The sequence below is a fragment of the Siphateles boraxobius genome, unplaced genomic scaffold, assembly GCF_051911475.1.
Source record: "Siphateles boraxobius isolate OS27281-9 unplaced genomic scaffold, OSU_SipBor_1 141, whole genome shotgun sequence".
Lineage (NCBI taxonomy): Eukaryota > Metazoa > Chordata > Actinopteri > Cypriniformes > Leuciscidae > Siphateles > Siphateles boraxobius.
The window spans coordinates 200,368-217,500 of NW_027508746.1; the positions used below are offsets into that span (position 1 = coordinate 200,368).

Consider the following 17,133-nt stretch of genomic DNA (forward strand, 5'->3'; position numbering starts at 1 on the left):
CCTGGGATGAGTTCAGGGTGAGTAAATCATGGCCTATTTTTCATTTTGGGTAACTAAACCCCTGGTCAAAGCCTGACTCCACCCACTGGCAATATTTGAAAAATGCTGGAAAAGTGGGCGGAGCCCAGCGGAGATAGAGGTGACGAACCGAGGGCGGGGCTGAGCGGGGGGGCGTGCACCTGAGACCCGCAGTGACAGCTGCTGTCAAACTAGCTAAAATGGAGTGACGCAAGTAGCTTTGCAACAGAGCGGTCATTTGAAGTCGAGAACTTTTCTCCCCCACCTTCACCTGAAGTGGAGGAGGGTGAATTGTCTGTGGACACCAGCTCAAACTGCGGTCTTAACTCCCGCATCGCGATCGGCATCTGATTATTCTTATATTCAGTCATTTTGAGGTAATTTTTTCCAGGATTATTATTACTATTATGTTCATTATATTTTGCTGCTATGTGAAAAAAATAATCAGCAAATCGCGCCGGCGCGTTTGTCGACACCAGAGGATTAACTTTAGCCTAATAAGAAGGAACATAAATTGTGATTAAAAATAAATGCTCACTCACATCATGACGCCGCAGCGGTGGTGGAGTTCATGCAGGAAGAGCAGCGTTTGGCAGCGCGAGCTGTGTGGAGAAGCCCATTTCCACCTCCATTTCCACCTTGTTGGAGAAGCAATCCCACGTAAAATGCAGGTTGCACACTGGAGCGATAGGCAAGATTAACTACCTAGGCTACACGAAATAATCTAAATAACTATATAAATGCTATGCTAACTAGATGCTAATATATACAGTATCTCAGTGGTGTAGTCTAGTTTTTTGTAGTGAGTATACTGTGATGTACCAACCATTTTATTTTGGTGGGTTGTAAATTAAAGTGACATTTCCTCGTGGGCATACGGAAATCCTTGACATTTTCTAGTGGGTATATGGCGTATACCTGCGTATCACGTAGACTACACCACTGCAGTATCTATCCTGATCGTTTTCAATACTTGTAATTTCAAATCCTGACTCGCTACAGTAGTTTTGACGGAACCAGATGCTTTTATACCAGGGGCTGCCAAGGGCGTGGCGAGCTCGCACCAAGGGCGTGACCGAGTGACGTCATAGAGTACCCCTACGTCAGAGAGTACCCCTACTGCAGGAGCTTTCCATTTAACCTGAAGAGGGCAGCATTCGGACGTTTTTACACCATATATTTGAAAATTAAAACACTTTATACCCAAATGTCAAAAAATGTACTCGAATCAATGAACAGCATTTATGAAGCTCCATTCTTACAGATAATTAACTAAAAAGAGTTGTTTTAGTGTTTAGTTACCCTTTAAGTTTCACACATAGCTCAGTTTTTATTATTTTCTTGTCTCATTTCGGCGCTACACACTCCTATCCAGGTAGTGGCGGTAAAGCACTTAAAGCTGGTTTACCCTCCGCCATTAAACCCCAGAGGAAGAAGAAGAAGAAGAAGAAGAAGTAGTTGCGGGCATATGATGTCTATGGTTGCGGGTGAAATGGCTAAGCGGTGTGTTTTCGGTTGCGCTCCTAACAAAACCCTGTTCAGTATCCCGAGACCTCGTTGGTTACGGGTCCGCTGGCTCGAGTTTTTGCACTTTGAGGAGGAAGGATTAACGGTAAATTCGCGTTTGTGTTCGAGGCATTTCTCCTCCGAGTGTTTCCAGAATTTAACACAGTATGAAATGGGCTTCGCGAAAGTGCTTTACCTGAAGAGCACAGCGGTTCCGTCAGTTTACACGGTCGGTGCAGAATACAGTGCGAAGGTTAGTATATCCAGACTTACCATCATCATCATCATTATCATAATAATACTAACAACTCATATCGATATCATATAGTTGTGATGTCCCGTGTCCAACAGCCCCTGACGCGGGATGTGGGCTGCCAGTGTCGCGATCAAACCCCGAAGAAAAGCGCTTCGGTTCAGGCGTCATTCTCCACACCTCGGCCGAAACGACGCAGTAAAGGTGAGGTTTGGGTCGGTGGTGTGTGTGTACGGCAAGCCGTTTTGACTTCTTATCAGTCGCAGGATATAAATGTGTGACAGTTTTCACTTGCTAAAATGCTAATTCTTGATGTCAACTGACGTCATCGCTCGGAGAAATGCGAATCGTTGATATTTTAAGAATTTAATTTCATCTGGTAGAAACCATTCTAGTTAAATGTCACGGTGGCTGCCATTCAAATTCAATTGTTGATATCAATAATTGATTTCTTACTAGTAAAAATTCCAATTTCACATTTCAGAAAATACAATTCTTAATAGTTGATATCAGTAATTGCGTGTTTACGTCATTACCTGTTCTTGCTATCAACAATTGAATTGCTACTAGTAAAATTTAAATTTTTGAAATTAATAATTCGATTGTCACTAGTGGTAATGTTAATTTTTGATGTCATAAATGTGATTGTTACTAGTAAGAGCCATTTTAGATATCTGAAATTACGCTCCTAATTATTGATATCATAAATACAGTTTCAGATATCAAAAAATAACACGTTATATGTTAAAATGCATATCAAAAATTAACATTTCAACTAGTGAAAATGTATTTCTTGATATCAGGATCTTATATTTTTACTAGTAACCATGTAATTATTGATATAAAAAATATGATTTTTGCTAGTATTTGTATTTCTGATATATGATATGAAATGAAATTCTTGATATCTTGATTTTGAATTTTAATGGCAGTCTATGGTGACATTCAACTAATGAAAATACAATTGCAGATCTCATGAATTATAGTTTTTACTAGTTTAAATTCAATTCTTGATATCAACAATTTGTATTACTGCGAGTGACGACGTTATTGTTGATATCAAGAATGAACATTTTTACTTGTGGAAACTTGTTTATATCACAAATTCATATCCTGCGCATGATAAAAAGTCGGCTTGCCATAGGTAGTGTGTAGTTGAGGTTTATGTGATTAAACTGGTTTATTCTGGCGTGTAAAGCTGTCCAGGTGAAGCCCGTCAGCGGGTCACCGACGGAGAGAAGCGCCGCTGGTTTAAACGACTCGATGTCGACAGTCAAAGACGAATCAGACTTCGCATACGAGCCTGAAGTCACACAACACGATACAAAGTGAGTCGTTCACGATCCTAGTCAGTAACCGTGTTATTTTAGCATCATTAAGATAATACTATATATATTTTTATATTTGTTTTTATTTTTGGTCCCACTTATTGACATTTAAAGGGATAGTTCACCCCAAAATGAAATTTCTGTCATTAATTACTCGCCCTCGTGTGTCGATCCAAACCTGTGAGACCTTCGCTCATCTTTAAAAACACAAATGAAGATATTTTTGATGAAATCTGAGCGATTTCGGTTCCTCCATTGACAGGCTACGCAACTGCCACTGTCAAGCCCTCATTACAGTAGTCATGTGACTCCAGCGCTTTAACCTCACTTTTATGAATGGTTGGTTTGTGGGGAAAAAAAAAAACATAATTTGATTTAATATTTTGTAAATAAAGTAAATGTAAACCATCAAAGCGCTCGTGTTTGTTACGTTTTTAATGTATTATTCAGATGCACTTTATTTTCAGGTGTCCGTGTTACACAGTAATTATACATTTATTACTCAATAATATTAATTAACATATTCTTATTATAGGGTCAGGAATATATATTATATATATTATATATATTTATTTATTATTATAGGGTCAGGAATAAGGTTTAATTTAGGGTTAGTGGCTTATTATAGTAATATAGTAAATAATGCATATTAACAAGTACATGTACATATGTAACAAGGAAAACAGTTACATTTTATTTCAGTTAAAAGTTTTGTTTTTTGCAACGGATGTTTTTTTTATCGTTTTTAGTTAACTATAATAACTCAGTAAGCAATTTGTTATTTCTAAAGGTATGAGATTTATTTTGAACAGGGTTTGTTTGTCAATCCCTCTGTAATACAACAAAATATATGATATACAAGGACAAATTTTTTTTTTTTTTTTTCAATCATTAAGTGTCCAATATTCATGCAGTCCGAGACACAATCACAGCAGAAGGACAACATACACTTTTACAACTCGATCAAATAAATATTGTTTTAATGGCCTAAGCTTTAAATATCACAGCGCACAATATCGTTGTTTATCATATCTTTTATCGTTCATCAGCTTGGGGAAAAACTCGTTCTTAAAGTGATTCAAATATTGTTTCTCTGTGCACTTATCGTTTTAGTTGTGCTGTGGATTTATATATATATCATATATATATCATATATATATATATATATATTTATATATATCTAGAACTATATCTTTATAGTTATTGTCCTTGGTTGTGATTGAATGTTTGTTGAAGCATTAACATGTCATGTGATCCGTTAGCCCTGGATCTGTGTTTGTTCATTGAAAGCTCAATTTTTTATATATTTTATGTGTATAATTTGTTGTTGTGGTTTTTGCATAGGACATTGAGTCAGCCTCACGGCGGTGAATATGAGTGACAGCTGTCAGTCTGAAGCTCTTGATGAAGGGCGTTCCCGATCCCGAGGGAGATTCCCACATCACCACAGCCGCAGATGTAGAGGAGCAAACAAGTAACACACTTTCATTCAGACGCAGCTAGATCAACCCGAGTGTGAGCGAGAGCAGAGACAAAAATATTCACTTTTCAGGGGACAAAAATAATTTCTCATTTGTAATTAAATCTTATTTCGAAGAATCGTTTCTTAAACCTGAAGAATTAGTCTGTTGTCAGTGGATGAATGAACAAAGCCTTTGATACTTTCAGAGTCTGTCCATAAATGTGTGACAGATGAACGGTTCATCGCTTTCTCTCTATTATTAGTTAAAACAGCCAAAAAACTCAAAGTTGAAAGATACAGAACAACTGAAATCAATCATGTCTCAGTAATCATCAATCAGTGGTTCAACAGCAGAACAATAATGTCCCGTAACGTCACATTTACCTCAGAAAAGACTTGCACTGACCGTTCAGCTAGAAACATGTACTTGCTAAATATGTGCACTATATTTCATATTCATTGTATTTTTACTGAGCCTGTTCTTCAATATTTAGTGCATTTGAAAAAGCCATAATGTTTTTATTACAGCCACCACTTAAATGCTTATATACCTTTTGTTTTTTAAAGAGTAGAAACATGATTTTGTCGTCATAGTTTACAGCATTACATTAGCCTTTGGGTTAGCTTGGGTATATATTTACATTAATCTGTATGTTGATTCATGAACACTGTCCCCTTTCTAAATAAATAAAAATAAACACGCAAATTTCCTCAAGAAAAACAAATCTAATATCAGTACACCGTAACAATCAGACGCATTACAGCGGTGAATTTATTTTTTTAAAAGCTACTTAAAATGAAATTTTGTATTTGAATAAGCAGATCGATGATCAACCTTGAACATCTCATGAAGAAGCGACTGATTTCTGTCTATTTCAGGTTTCTATCAGGATATAGAGGATCTCGAGAGCATTCACAAGCTTCATCTCCACCGAAGACACACCTGGAGGATAAAGTGTGTGTGTGTGTGTGTGTTCAGGTCTCGCTCTACCCCTACATCATGAGCACATCCAGATGTCCATCACTGAAATGGCTAAAGTATCACAGACACAGAATGTTTTCTGTGAGTTATGTTTAGGGGATGGAAACTAATATCAGCGCAGCATAAAAACCATTACGCCTATGGGAAGTCTTCATGATGGTGTGTGTGTGTGTGTGTGTACATGAGAAAAGGAGTGCTTTAGTTTACAGGAGTGTAATTTGTGTTTTCATAAAAGTGGTAATAAAATCCCAATAGCACAAAGCAAAATGTTTTTCTTTATTCCAGAAATGCATATACACTCATCCTCACACAGGTGTAACGAATCCTCGGTTCTGCTAATGGGAATTGTGCCGAATTACGCAAATCTCCTCATATTTGATGAAGTTTGCATCATTGACTCTCTTCCCTCTGTTTATTATTGTGAAGCTGCTTTGAAACTGTAATTGTATATTGAAAAACTTCCAATAACGCAATAATCACAGCAAAAACTGACTTTGATGCAGTGCTGCATTTACAATGAGAAGTTAAAATGACAGTCTTGGTCACAGTCACTGTAACACTGAATCATAATGCAGATGTTGATATAATCCTTCATAACCTGGATCATGCATGCATTAAACATGTGACCCTATTAATAGATGAATGACAATCACATTACTCGCATAACACATTAATAAGAAAAAGTAGAAAACAGTTTCCTTACCTCGTTTACACAATTTCATGTGCTTTTTTTTTTTGTTGATATTTAATGATGCATAAAGTAAATGACAAGAACATCAACAGATATTATTGATAAAAGAGGGTTTGGGAATCATCCATCAAGAGGCATAAATGTGTTTATGACAGATCTGTTCATACATATGAGATACAAGTCATCATTTTAACTTTAGTCAGTGACAACAGGAGGATTAAGATAAAACTAACCGAAACAGGAATAAAATATTAATAATTTGCTTAAACGGCAGAGTTTGACTGACTGAAGGCTTTCGTGAGCTAGACCACTGGAACTGAACAACGCAGACAAACAAATACCCACGTGTCTTTCCTAATCACGGTTTCAACAGGGGAAAGAAAACATTTAAAGTCCCGGTGTGATGAAAATCAAGAGTTTGTAATATGCTATAAGACAAACCATGTGTAAATTCATAAGTCGACAGCATTGCTGAGTATTTTCTGCTTAAAACTGCAGTGAACCAAAGACAGTCTCAAAAACACGCTTTGAAATCGCTGGTGTTTCTGACGTCACAAACTACCTTGTAACCAATCAGATCAACGTGTGATCGTCAACGAGTGGATCTCTGAGTGAGTGAGTGAGTGGAGGCGGGGCTCATTTGCATATTCATAGGACCACACATACTATATGAGGCAAGGGTGTCGAGTTACATTCAAGATATTTTAAGGCATGAAGACAGTTTTTTTCCAAGGAAAAAATATTTAAATGTCATTTTAGTGATGAAAGATGAGTTTTAAAGGATAAAATTATTGACTAAAGGGGGACTTTAACAGAATCATTTCAGTGCATCATTAAAATTCATTAAATTGATTTAAAAATCTAATATTAATACAAAAAATATTTTTTAATATATTTTGTTTGAAAGTCATTAGGTGTGTCCTAGTTCACGTAGTTGTACTATTTACTACAAAACGGCATAGAATAGTGCATGTGTTCACACTGAAATTCCCAAATAGATTATATTATATATAAATGAACAAAATAATTTTTTTAAAGAACCATCGCTGAACTGTGATATTTTCTTCTAGAAAAACTTTGTTGCATTATTTTCCTGTTATCTCTGGAAATGTTTATTGTAAAAAGCGCTGTATAAATAAAGCTGACTTGACCCTTGACCTCGTCTGTGATGCACCAGGTCAACCGTTACATCCAGAAGCGGTTTTTTATCTCGGTTGTCACATAAACCACCTTTTAGCTTTTGTGTTGTTTGCTTTTGTTTCTTTTCTCTCTTCTCTTTCGTCTCACTCTCAAGATTTGGAGCAGGTTTATACATCTTTGTTTGTGATTGGAAGACAGGATTATGAAAAGAACGACTGTGCCTCGAGATCCCGATGCAGAACGAGCTCTGACGAGGACAGGGATGATGGGAAAAAGCATGTGCTCAAATTTAACCCTTTAAAGCTCCAAAAGGTATTGAAATTGATTTTTTTGTTATTGTTATTAAAATATCTCTAGCGGCAGTAAGAGATCCAAACGTGTTGGAAATGCATCCGGGCGAAACATTCATGCATTTAAAGGTTAAACCATAAACAGTCATGTGATAAATACACAACACACTTACTCTGGGTGACTTTTTATTTGCATTTACTGATTTCCCAGCATGACTACCTCTACACAGACAATAGAAAACAATACTTTAACTCTGTTAGTTCAAGAGTCGACGACCAATTAAAAACTAAATACTTTATCTTAGTTTTTTTCCAAGTGTTTGGAGTTGTAAGTGTGTTTTCAGTTCTGTGTACAAGTCTCACAGCCGAGAGAAACATGCATCTGACATCATAATGCACATTATAAAGTTCAGTGCTGACCACATATCAAATGAACGTTATTGTATATAAAGTTATCAAACTTATAGATCCTTATAGATCAATACTGGAACACAATAATACGAGTTTCCAATAATAAGCTTCCACAGCTAATATCACAATGCCATCACTTCCAGCAAACAGAAAACGTATTAACCACATAACTTTAATGTTCTTGTAATTGCACTTAATTTAGTTCTTCTTCACACGCTTCACATGTTTATTAATTTTACGCCTCAACAAACAACATGTGACTTTCATGGCACCGTTTGCTTGTTGATGCAGCGTGTTTTCTGTTTCCTGAAATCGTAATGCTCATATAACCATGTCAAAAATGTTTAATAAAAAACAAAGAAACAAAAAAATAATAATAATAAACAATCGGACAGAAAGAGACACGAGCTTTCCCACCATTGTTAACAATACTATCAATATCACATGACCTCCTACCTCACCATACAAAGCTAGAATAACACCAGTCTCCAACAGCAAAACAACTTTCATTTCAAGTTTTTGTTCATATCGAGGCAAAAGAACAATAATTCTGGCTTTCAACCGTTTGACGAAAAATAACGTTTTCTAAAACCCCTGAATTTGCGATTAAGATCACTGACCTGACGAATTCAGCACAATCGGTTTCATTTCTCTAATAATTCATATCTCCACACACCCTGGAAAACAGAATGAATGCCTTCTCTTATTGCTGCTGAGTTTAAAATAAGCCATCCGCTGTTCTTCCTTGAGGAGTGAGAAAAGTAAAACACAAACTAAACGCTAAGCTAGGATTCTCTCTTGAAAAACAACAAAAAAAGGCACTAATGGTCAGAATGAAGATCATAAACGGGAAAATGATCCCATAAACGGGGAACGAACCAAACGGAGGGTTAGGGAGAGATCTCACGGATTCTGATCTAACGCTGTACCCACACTTGGCACAATAGAGTTAAGAGAGAATTACAGCATTCCAATTTGGAATTAATTTAATGCTCTTGTACAGAATGCAGAAGGTCAGTGATCCGTGTAAAGCTTGAGCGAAGGTGCTTGAAATGAATAAAAGAAGAATCAGTAACACTTAACAATAAGGTACGTCAACGTCATCAACAATGTTTTACACACTTAATTCATCCAGGTTTAGAGATGCACCGATATGAACATTTTGGCCGATACCGATAACCGATAATTCTTAATATTTGAAAACCGATATATTGGCCGATAAATCTAAATCCAAATTTTTATATAATTTGTGAGAGTCTGATTGCTAAATCCATGTCTCAAACACAATTATAATGTTCTCATGATAATTTTATGTAGCCGATATGACAGACTACTATCACTTTAATGTATTTTTCTTGTTTTGAAATGATTCCAATCATATTTCAAGCAATTTAAAAGCCATCATGTTGAACAGTGCGCATCTGAAGGAAATAATACATTATTTATCGGCTTTTATATATCGGACAAATTTTCGCATCGGGCCGATAACGATAACATTACAAACGAACCGATATCGGCCGATATCGATATATAGTGCATCCCTATCCAGGCTAATATTTGGATATACTGATGTTCATAATACAAGAACCTAATGTTAACTTAAAAATGTATTCGTACATAAAGAAATTAACGTAGATTAATAAATGCTGTATTTTTCATTGTTATTTGAAGCTTTTTGTGAGGCGTTACAAAAAAGTCCATTCAATTTATCATCAATTTGCTGGTTTTACTTCCGATCAGATTAAGCCACAACGTAATGCTTTTATTTGTTCACTTTGAACCATTCCTATAAAGAGAAAATAATTATACGTAGTAATAAATAGATAAAATCCCAGCATCCCTGTGGTTGTGTTTAAAACATGTCAGTAAAACGAATGTGAGAAGCGTAACATTTCAGTAAATCACAGGAATAATCTGACAGACTCGTTTCATAAAGACCGCGAGAGTTATGAAGAAATCCAATACTAGTGTAAAATAAGTGAACCGACTCGTGAACCACAACACCTCAAACTATATCATAAAAAAAAGATATATGCTTATATTAAAAGAGCAGAGGTTACAAAATCTCAAAACACACATGAATGTGTTGAGGAAAAGAACATCAGATCATTTTCTTTTCTTTGATTCCAATCAAAAGTATTAAAGTTTTCAGGAGTTTGTGAGCTCTGGCTTCCTGTGTGTGTGTAAAAACAACCCTGAATTTACTCGTTTTCCGAGTCTACAATGTGAAACTACAATTAAAATAAGGTTTCCAAAGATTACAAATAAAAGACATGCAGTGTTTCTCTCGAAAGTCCAAGAAACGTTTGTCTGGATTTGTAGGCAGTGGAGGAATGTGTCGTTCCCAGGCTGAACGTTACTGCAAATTAAAACAAAGAAATAAAAGCGGTTAGCATGGCGGTTAAACGTCCAGCGTCTTCTCGGTGTTAGTCACCCGAAGCTGAAGATCAGCAGAAAGCCAGAGTCTCTCACAAGCACTGAAAACCTCACCAGCCGAAGCCCAACATGCAGTTCATGCTAATGACTTGAAAAACGTCACAATAAAATAAAATAAAAAACTCCTCTTAGCGAGCCGAAGATTAACTATCAAATCATTTAAATGTGATTTTGGTAATGCTTTACTTCAAGCCTTTACATATAATGCATTATAAAAGTATTTTTAATCAAAGTCCCTTTATTTTAATAGAGTAATTATGCGCGTTATAATGCATTGTATGGTCTCGATATACAGTTATAATACTTAGTTACACCTTTAGAAAGTATAATGCATTAAAACACAATACAACCAATTTTAGAATCTGCTAATTTTATAATGCATTTTAACTTTGGTTAGCATTATTTATGAAAAAATGTAATGCATTATAAACGTACATTATAAATGCCTTTATAATGCTATATATATATATAAAAAGGCTTTAAGTGAAGTGTTACTGTGATTTTTAATTATTTTTTAATTGTTCGCACATTGATCATTATTATCACTATGAAGCTGCTTTGAAACAATCTGTATTGTAGAAAGCGCTGCAGAAATAAATGTGACGTGATAAAAACTGATTCAATGTTCGTATAAATAATGTAATAATGAACGGCTTTTTTGTTAGACATGCTAGACAAATGAGACGTTTTTTAGTTTTTTTTCTGTGACGGTTCAAATAAATGTAAAGAAATGAATAATAATCTAGTGAGGCACGTTGAGAACGTACGAGTTTTGCGCTTTATTTAACACTGCTTTCAACTTGAAGATCCTAAAATGTGTGCTGGGTCTTTATAAATACAGTGATTCAGAGAAGCCATTCATAAATCTACGTCAGATTATGAACTTTCGTTTCAGTTTTTACTGTCGACCGCTTCATCTCTCACACATCGCAGACACAAAAGAGTGAATGCCTTCTATATGGAGATGTGTTTAATCTCATTCGTAATCTACTGACAGATTCCCAATGCACAAGTAGGAGAATATGATAATATTATCAAAAGCATAAACCCTATTCGTCACTGATCTAGGATAAATGTCTTTCTTAAGCCAGAAAACTAGCCTGAAATATTGTGTTTGCCGTGTCAGAAGACAGAAACGACAGATAAGGCCTCGCTAATGTTCATCTGCAATGTACAAACACAAACAGCCTTGCATTATGACATCACTATGAGCATGTGACAAGCCCTTCTCCACGACTTCACCGTGTAAAGCCGCGTGTCAAGTAAACGTAATCAAGTCTACGACATGTTAAAGCTTTCAGAAATAGATCTGCAGCCACTGACATCTACGAAAAAGCAAGCCAGAAACCCATTGGCTGATTTATTTATATGTACGTACGCTTGTCGTTCCCGCCTGCCTCACGAGTGACATCGCTAAAAACGCTCACTCTCAAACCCGTCGTGTTGATGTTATTTTAAATTCTCGCAAAAAAAATGGCACAAATCAATGGGTTTTCCTGCATGTCAACAAGACAGGAGGAGGTTTGCATATCATTTGTTCGGGCATGTAAACACGAGTCACCTGATTGGACGGGCTGCTGATTTCAGAGGCAGGAGAGAGATGGACAGAAGAAAAAGGGCAAATAGCTTTTGACTTGTGACGTTATCACAATTCAACATGGCTAGCTCTCCCTAGCACGTCTAATCTAGAAACGCGCTGTGCAATTCGGTTTGAAACACACTTAGACTAAACTTACATCATTCTGCCCCTAAGATAGCACTACAACATGCACCTGGCTACGAGAACGCTAGCAGCGCTAAACACGCGGACACATCGTATGGGTTAGCGCAGAGCAAGCAAGAGCGCGTGAGTTGAGCTTTATACATGAGCCGCGGCTTCAGTCGCAGTAGATCTTGTACTTCTCGCTGCAGAACACGAGTGGCGCTCCCACATCGGCGTGAGCCCCGGCGGGGACACTTACGTCAGACGGGGTGGATTTAGCGCGCGAGTAGCCGGCTTTAGCGCGTCCGCGGCGGATCTGCTCGTGGTCGACCTCCAGGTCCTCCAGTCGCTGTGTTAGCGCTAGCTTCTGCTGGATAGCCATACGCAGGAGAGAGTTCAGCGTCTTCTTCTCGTCCTCCGCCGCCGCTAGCTGTCTCTGCATCTCATCCAACTGAGTCACGTACTCGTCACAGCTGAGACACAAACAGAGAAACAAACATCAAGTCACGGGTCTTAAAATACTGTCCTATCATTGCATTTAAAGAGGAACTATGCTTCTGTGTTTACTGTGTAATGTTGCTGTTCGATCATGAAAAAGCTCCAGTTCTTCTCTATATCAGTGTCAGTGTTTCTGAACTCCTGAAAGAGTTTCTTCTGGGAACAAACACGTCACAATATTCCTCATTATAATAATTCATACGCAGAATAAAGGGGCGGGGCCTGGCTGAGTTAATTAGTAGTGTGTTAAACTGGTGGTTATGGGAAGGGGCGGGACTTTCCCAAACACACTCGAAGCGCTCGACCAATCACAACACACTGCTCCAGCCGACCAATCAGAGCACAGTGTGCTTTTCAGAAGGAGGGGCTTCATAGAGACTCTCGTTCAGCTCATGCTGAATTAAAACGACACGTTCAGCTTTTAATTTCAGTGTCTGTTCTCAAACTCAACTAAATTATTTTTATTACTATAAAAAAAAAAAAGGTTCAGCCGCGACACCGGTATCATCTCGCCCACACAGTCACACTATCGCAGCAAGCCTAGTACAGACATGTTTTTACATTGACACGGTTTTAAAAACAATTTACAATGCGAGTATGTGTTATTAAAATGATTGGTCATTCACATTTCAAATTAAGAGGAATTCCTTAGCAAATTAATTAAATCTTTATATTGAAACAGGCATTACAATTGTTATACTACTGATTGTTTGTCAAGATAGGTTTGAAATAAAGCGTGTCTTTGGCTTACTATACAGTAAATCATAAGCAATCTGCCTCGTATCCAACAGGATTCAAGTATTTATATTTTTAAAAGGCGAGTCAAAACATTTTTCTCTTGTTTTGAGTATATTGATAATCAATATTTTTTGACATTTATTGATAATGTGTCTATTTTTATGTTGATTTCTGAAGCACTTTGAGCTGCATTTTAAGTATAAAAAGTGCAATATAAAGAGTTATTTGGAAATGAAAGTTTTCTTTTTTTTTATTATTAAATATTCTCTCTGTGTTCCTCAGATGAAAGAAAGTCATATACATCTTGGACGGCATGAGGATTAGAAAATGATGAGATACATTTTCATTTATGGGTGGAGTTTCCCTTCAATGCAGCTGCCAATGTGTCTCAACAGAAAATAAAACACCAGGCCAATTTTGTTTAAAGATCAATTTCGCTTTCTTCATCCATTCATCCATAAAAAAATGTGATTTCAACAGCTCTCAATCTGGATGAGTGATGAATAAGCGTGAGAATAAAGCACTCGCACCGGGAGAACTGACAGAACCATTAAAGAGCCACTCCTTCATTAACCTGAACACCAGTGCGTGTCAGCACACGCTGAACGCCACAAACACAACATCACTGAGACACATGAACACACACACGTTATGAGTTTCCCATACATGTGATTCATCAGTCCGTCTCAGGAAAGCAGACGTGACAATCTGAGGTCAGATATGAAACGGCTCTTTAAGAAGTACTTGATCTGATGACATGAGCCGTGATCATGTGATGTCAGACTGATGTGAAGATGAGCAGAGTCTCTGTTGATGTAACTTTTGCTTCAAGTTTTGGGGCCAAAAGCCCCATTTTTGCATGCAGTTTTAGGGCCAAACGTTCGATACCACAGCTTTACTGTTTGTTATAATCGCTGAGACTCATTTCTCAACACTTTGGTCACTTTTTCAAATCTCTTCACACAGTGAACACAACAGCAGTGTATGTGAGCTGAGCCGTGGATCATTTATCATTGCTTTGGCAACAAAATGCATTCATGACGACATCTTTCAAATGGCAATAATAAATTTTTCACTCAGACAGAAACTGTTGGGGAATTTCATCTGTCTCATGTAGAAGTCTATGTGCTGTAACGGCAAGCAGAAAACTGGGTCGCAGGGACAAGAGCACGGAAAAGTACCCCAAAAACCTGTAGGAAGGATGCAGGTGTTGGGAAACACTGGAAGAGAAACATATATAAATGTTTAAGATTCTCCACCAATAGAAAGAAGGCCTCGAAGAAGATTTTTCTAGAAGATGTTCGGCGAAACTTAAAAAGATAACTGTACAGGGAACCTGACGATAAGAAACAGGTATAAGACCTGAATGCTGACCAAAAACCTGAACCAAAGACTTTAAATTTGCACAACATAATACCATTAAAACTCATCTATTTACCAACAGACCATTTTGCACGTTGACACTCTTTGCAGTGATTATCATAAATGATTTATGTAGAATCAGAATAAGTTCCTCTTGCAGCATCTCTTCTCTGGTGATGTGGGCGGGGCAAACTGTCACTCACATGAGATCAGCCAATAGCAAACCACAACCATCCAATCAATTCCCCACAGACATAATCAAGCCCCGTCCACATTCGTTCTTGTTCGAGAAGCGTTTCACTCGGATATTCGACACAATAGAGAAGAAAAGACTAGCGCATGCCGACTAAACAAACAAAACTGAAGACGACAGCAATTTGCTACATTTCTACAGTAATACCAGACTGAAATATACACAAAATCTACAAAATGATATCCTATCACAATTAGATGAAGCGGACACACAGGTGTTAGTCTTTCAAGTTCATCAGCATCTAAGCCAAAGTGGGATCTTGGGGAAAATGTTGTGCTGTAATGTAAACATGGATCATGTGACATTTACTGCAGTGAATTATAAACATGTCATTCTTGTTATATCATTATTTTATAATGCTGCCTGTTTTTAGTGGTTTTCTGAGTGGTAAAATGTGTTTGTTGGGTGAAATCTTTGCTAGTGTTATGGAAAAATGAGTATATTATAGTTTTGGTAGTTTTAGTGGATGTAAAATGTTCTGCTTTTGAAGCTGAAGGTTAGTTTGAAGAACTGTGTGAAGAGTTTTGAAGAAGTAACATATGCATTGAAAAATGTTGCCAAGTGAGTGTTAAAAAAAAAAAAAGTCTAGACAAAACCCACCCATCCACACCCACATTTGGGGTGTGTGTGCGTGTGTGTGTGCGTGTGTGTGTGTGCGTGTGTGTGTGCGTGTGTGTGTGCGTGTGTGTGTGCGTGTGTGTGTGTGTGTGTGTGTGTGTGTGCGTGTGTGTGTGCGTGTGTGTGTGTGTGTGTGTGAACGCCTGAGGTTAACAGGGTGAGATTGAGGTTTCAGGCACAATAAGACACAACGCCTCACAATAGGAATCAGTGCAGCTTCATTAGCGATCGGCCCCTGGGAACCATCGCTCTAAACGCAGGGGTCAGGATTTTCCCGGGAAAAGAGGCCAGGGGTCACGTGTGAACCATCTGCGTCTACACAAGTGTGTGTGTGTGTGTGTGTGAAGGAGGCGTGCGATTGTCTCGACAAACATTCAGCTTTACAGCAACACAGGAATGAAGATCAGAAACAAAACATCCTAAAATAGATCGTTTTTCTTATGCAAAACACAATTTCGGTAACACTTTACAATAAGGTTCATTAGTTCATGTATTAACTAGCATGAACTAACAATGAGCAATACATTTGTTACTGTATTTATTAATCTTGTTAATGTTAGTTAATAAAATCCAGCTGTTCATTGTTTGTTCATGTTAGTTCACAGTGCATTAACTAATGTTAACAAGATTTTAATTAAGTATTAGTAAATGTTGTGATTATTAACTAAGATTAATAAATGCTGAAGAAGAAGTGTTCATTATTAGTTCATGTCAACTAAGGGACCTTATTGTAAAGTGTTACCACCATTTCTTCTTTCTTTCTTCTGCTGTTGCGGTGCAATATGACGAGCTTTAGAGATGTTGGAGACTGTGGGAAAGAGTTCAGCCCCCCCGCCTTATTAGCAATCTTAGACAATCTTATTAGCATATTAATACCCCACTGATCGGGCGGTACAAAAGCTGAGCGCTGAGGGGCCGCAGAGGCTTCAGGGGCTGATGGGAAATCTTCACACTGAATACGCTGGAACAGGAGGGGTTCATTAATAGCATGTATAAACGTGAACATGGGAACAGAAACGCAGTTATGTTCACTCGCTGAAGTGTCAATGGGAACAGAAGAAAGAATGAGAAGTATATATATATATATTCGCCGGAGGGTTGCCACAGTCTAGGCAATTAATGGAAAATATTGTGAAATACAGAAAATTTACAAACTATATATATTTTAAATTATAAATATGTACAGTCAAACCAAAACTTATTCAGACACCAGATATCATTTATTTTATTTTTTTACTAGTGTGTGCAGGACACTATAGATCATTTATGTAAGTGAGGAGAGCAAAATAAAGTAAAGTGTGACCCAAATATTCTTCATACAGTGACTAGCAATAAAAGTTATTAAAATGATTCCGACACTTTGAGCTGATCATGTTTTGCTGAAGTGTTTTTTCTTTAATAACTAATGCACCTTTTTATACCACAGACTGAACAACATGAAGCAT

At 37.2% G+C, this 17,133-nt stretch overlaps 2 protein-coding genes across 3 annotated transcripts in view; one reads left to right on the forward strand and one right to left on the reverse strand.

The window, feature by feature from the left end:
* The first annotated feature begins 1,450 nt into the window (after positions 1-1,450).
* LOC143738250 (uncharacterized) lies at positions 1,451-5,810 on the forward strand. The gene is made up of 4 exons (XM_077230283.1): positions 1,451-1,777; positions 1,876-1,981; positions 2,976-3,105; positions 4,450-5,810. Exons 1-4 carry the CDS (start codon positions 1,487-1,489, stop codon positions 4,484-4,486), a joined length of 564 nt encoding a protein of 187 aa, XP_077086398.1. The 5' UTR covers positions 1,451-1,486; the 3' UTR covers positions 4,487-5,810.
* Positions 5,811-7,843: 2,033 nt separating this feature from the next.
* The window catches only part of bicd2a (BICD cargo adaptor 2a), a 42,762-nt gene continuing 33,472 nt past the window's right edge, over positions 7,844-17,133 (reverse strand). Inside the window, exons 10-11 of one of the 2 annotated variants that reach the window (XM_077230281.1) lie at positions 12,479-12,692; positions 7,844-10,440 (exon numbers count right to left, since the gene is read on the reverse strand). In XM_077230281.1, the coding sequence (XP_077086396.1) occupies positions 10,438-10,440; positions 12,479-12,692 (217 nt within the window). In that variant the 3' untranslated portion in view covers positions 7,844-10,437. Of the gene's footprint in view, positions 12,693-17,133 lie in introns of both variants that reach the window. The other variant, XM_077230280.1, reaches the window with a different exon arrangement.

Coding starts and splice junctions, on each gene's coding strand:
- LOC143738250 (XM_077230283.1), top strand. CDS start 1,487: ATGATGTCTATGGTTGCGGGTGAAATGGCTAAGCGGTGTGTTTTCGGT. Junction 1,778..1,875: donor GTGCAGAATACAGTGCGAAG/GTTAGTATATCC, acceptor CGTGTCCAACAG/CCCCTGACGCGGGATGTGGG. Junction 3,106..4,449: donor GTCACACAACACGATACAAA/GTGAGTCGTTCA, acceptor GTTTTTGCATAG/GACATTGAGTCAGCCTCACG.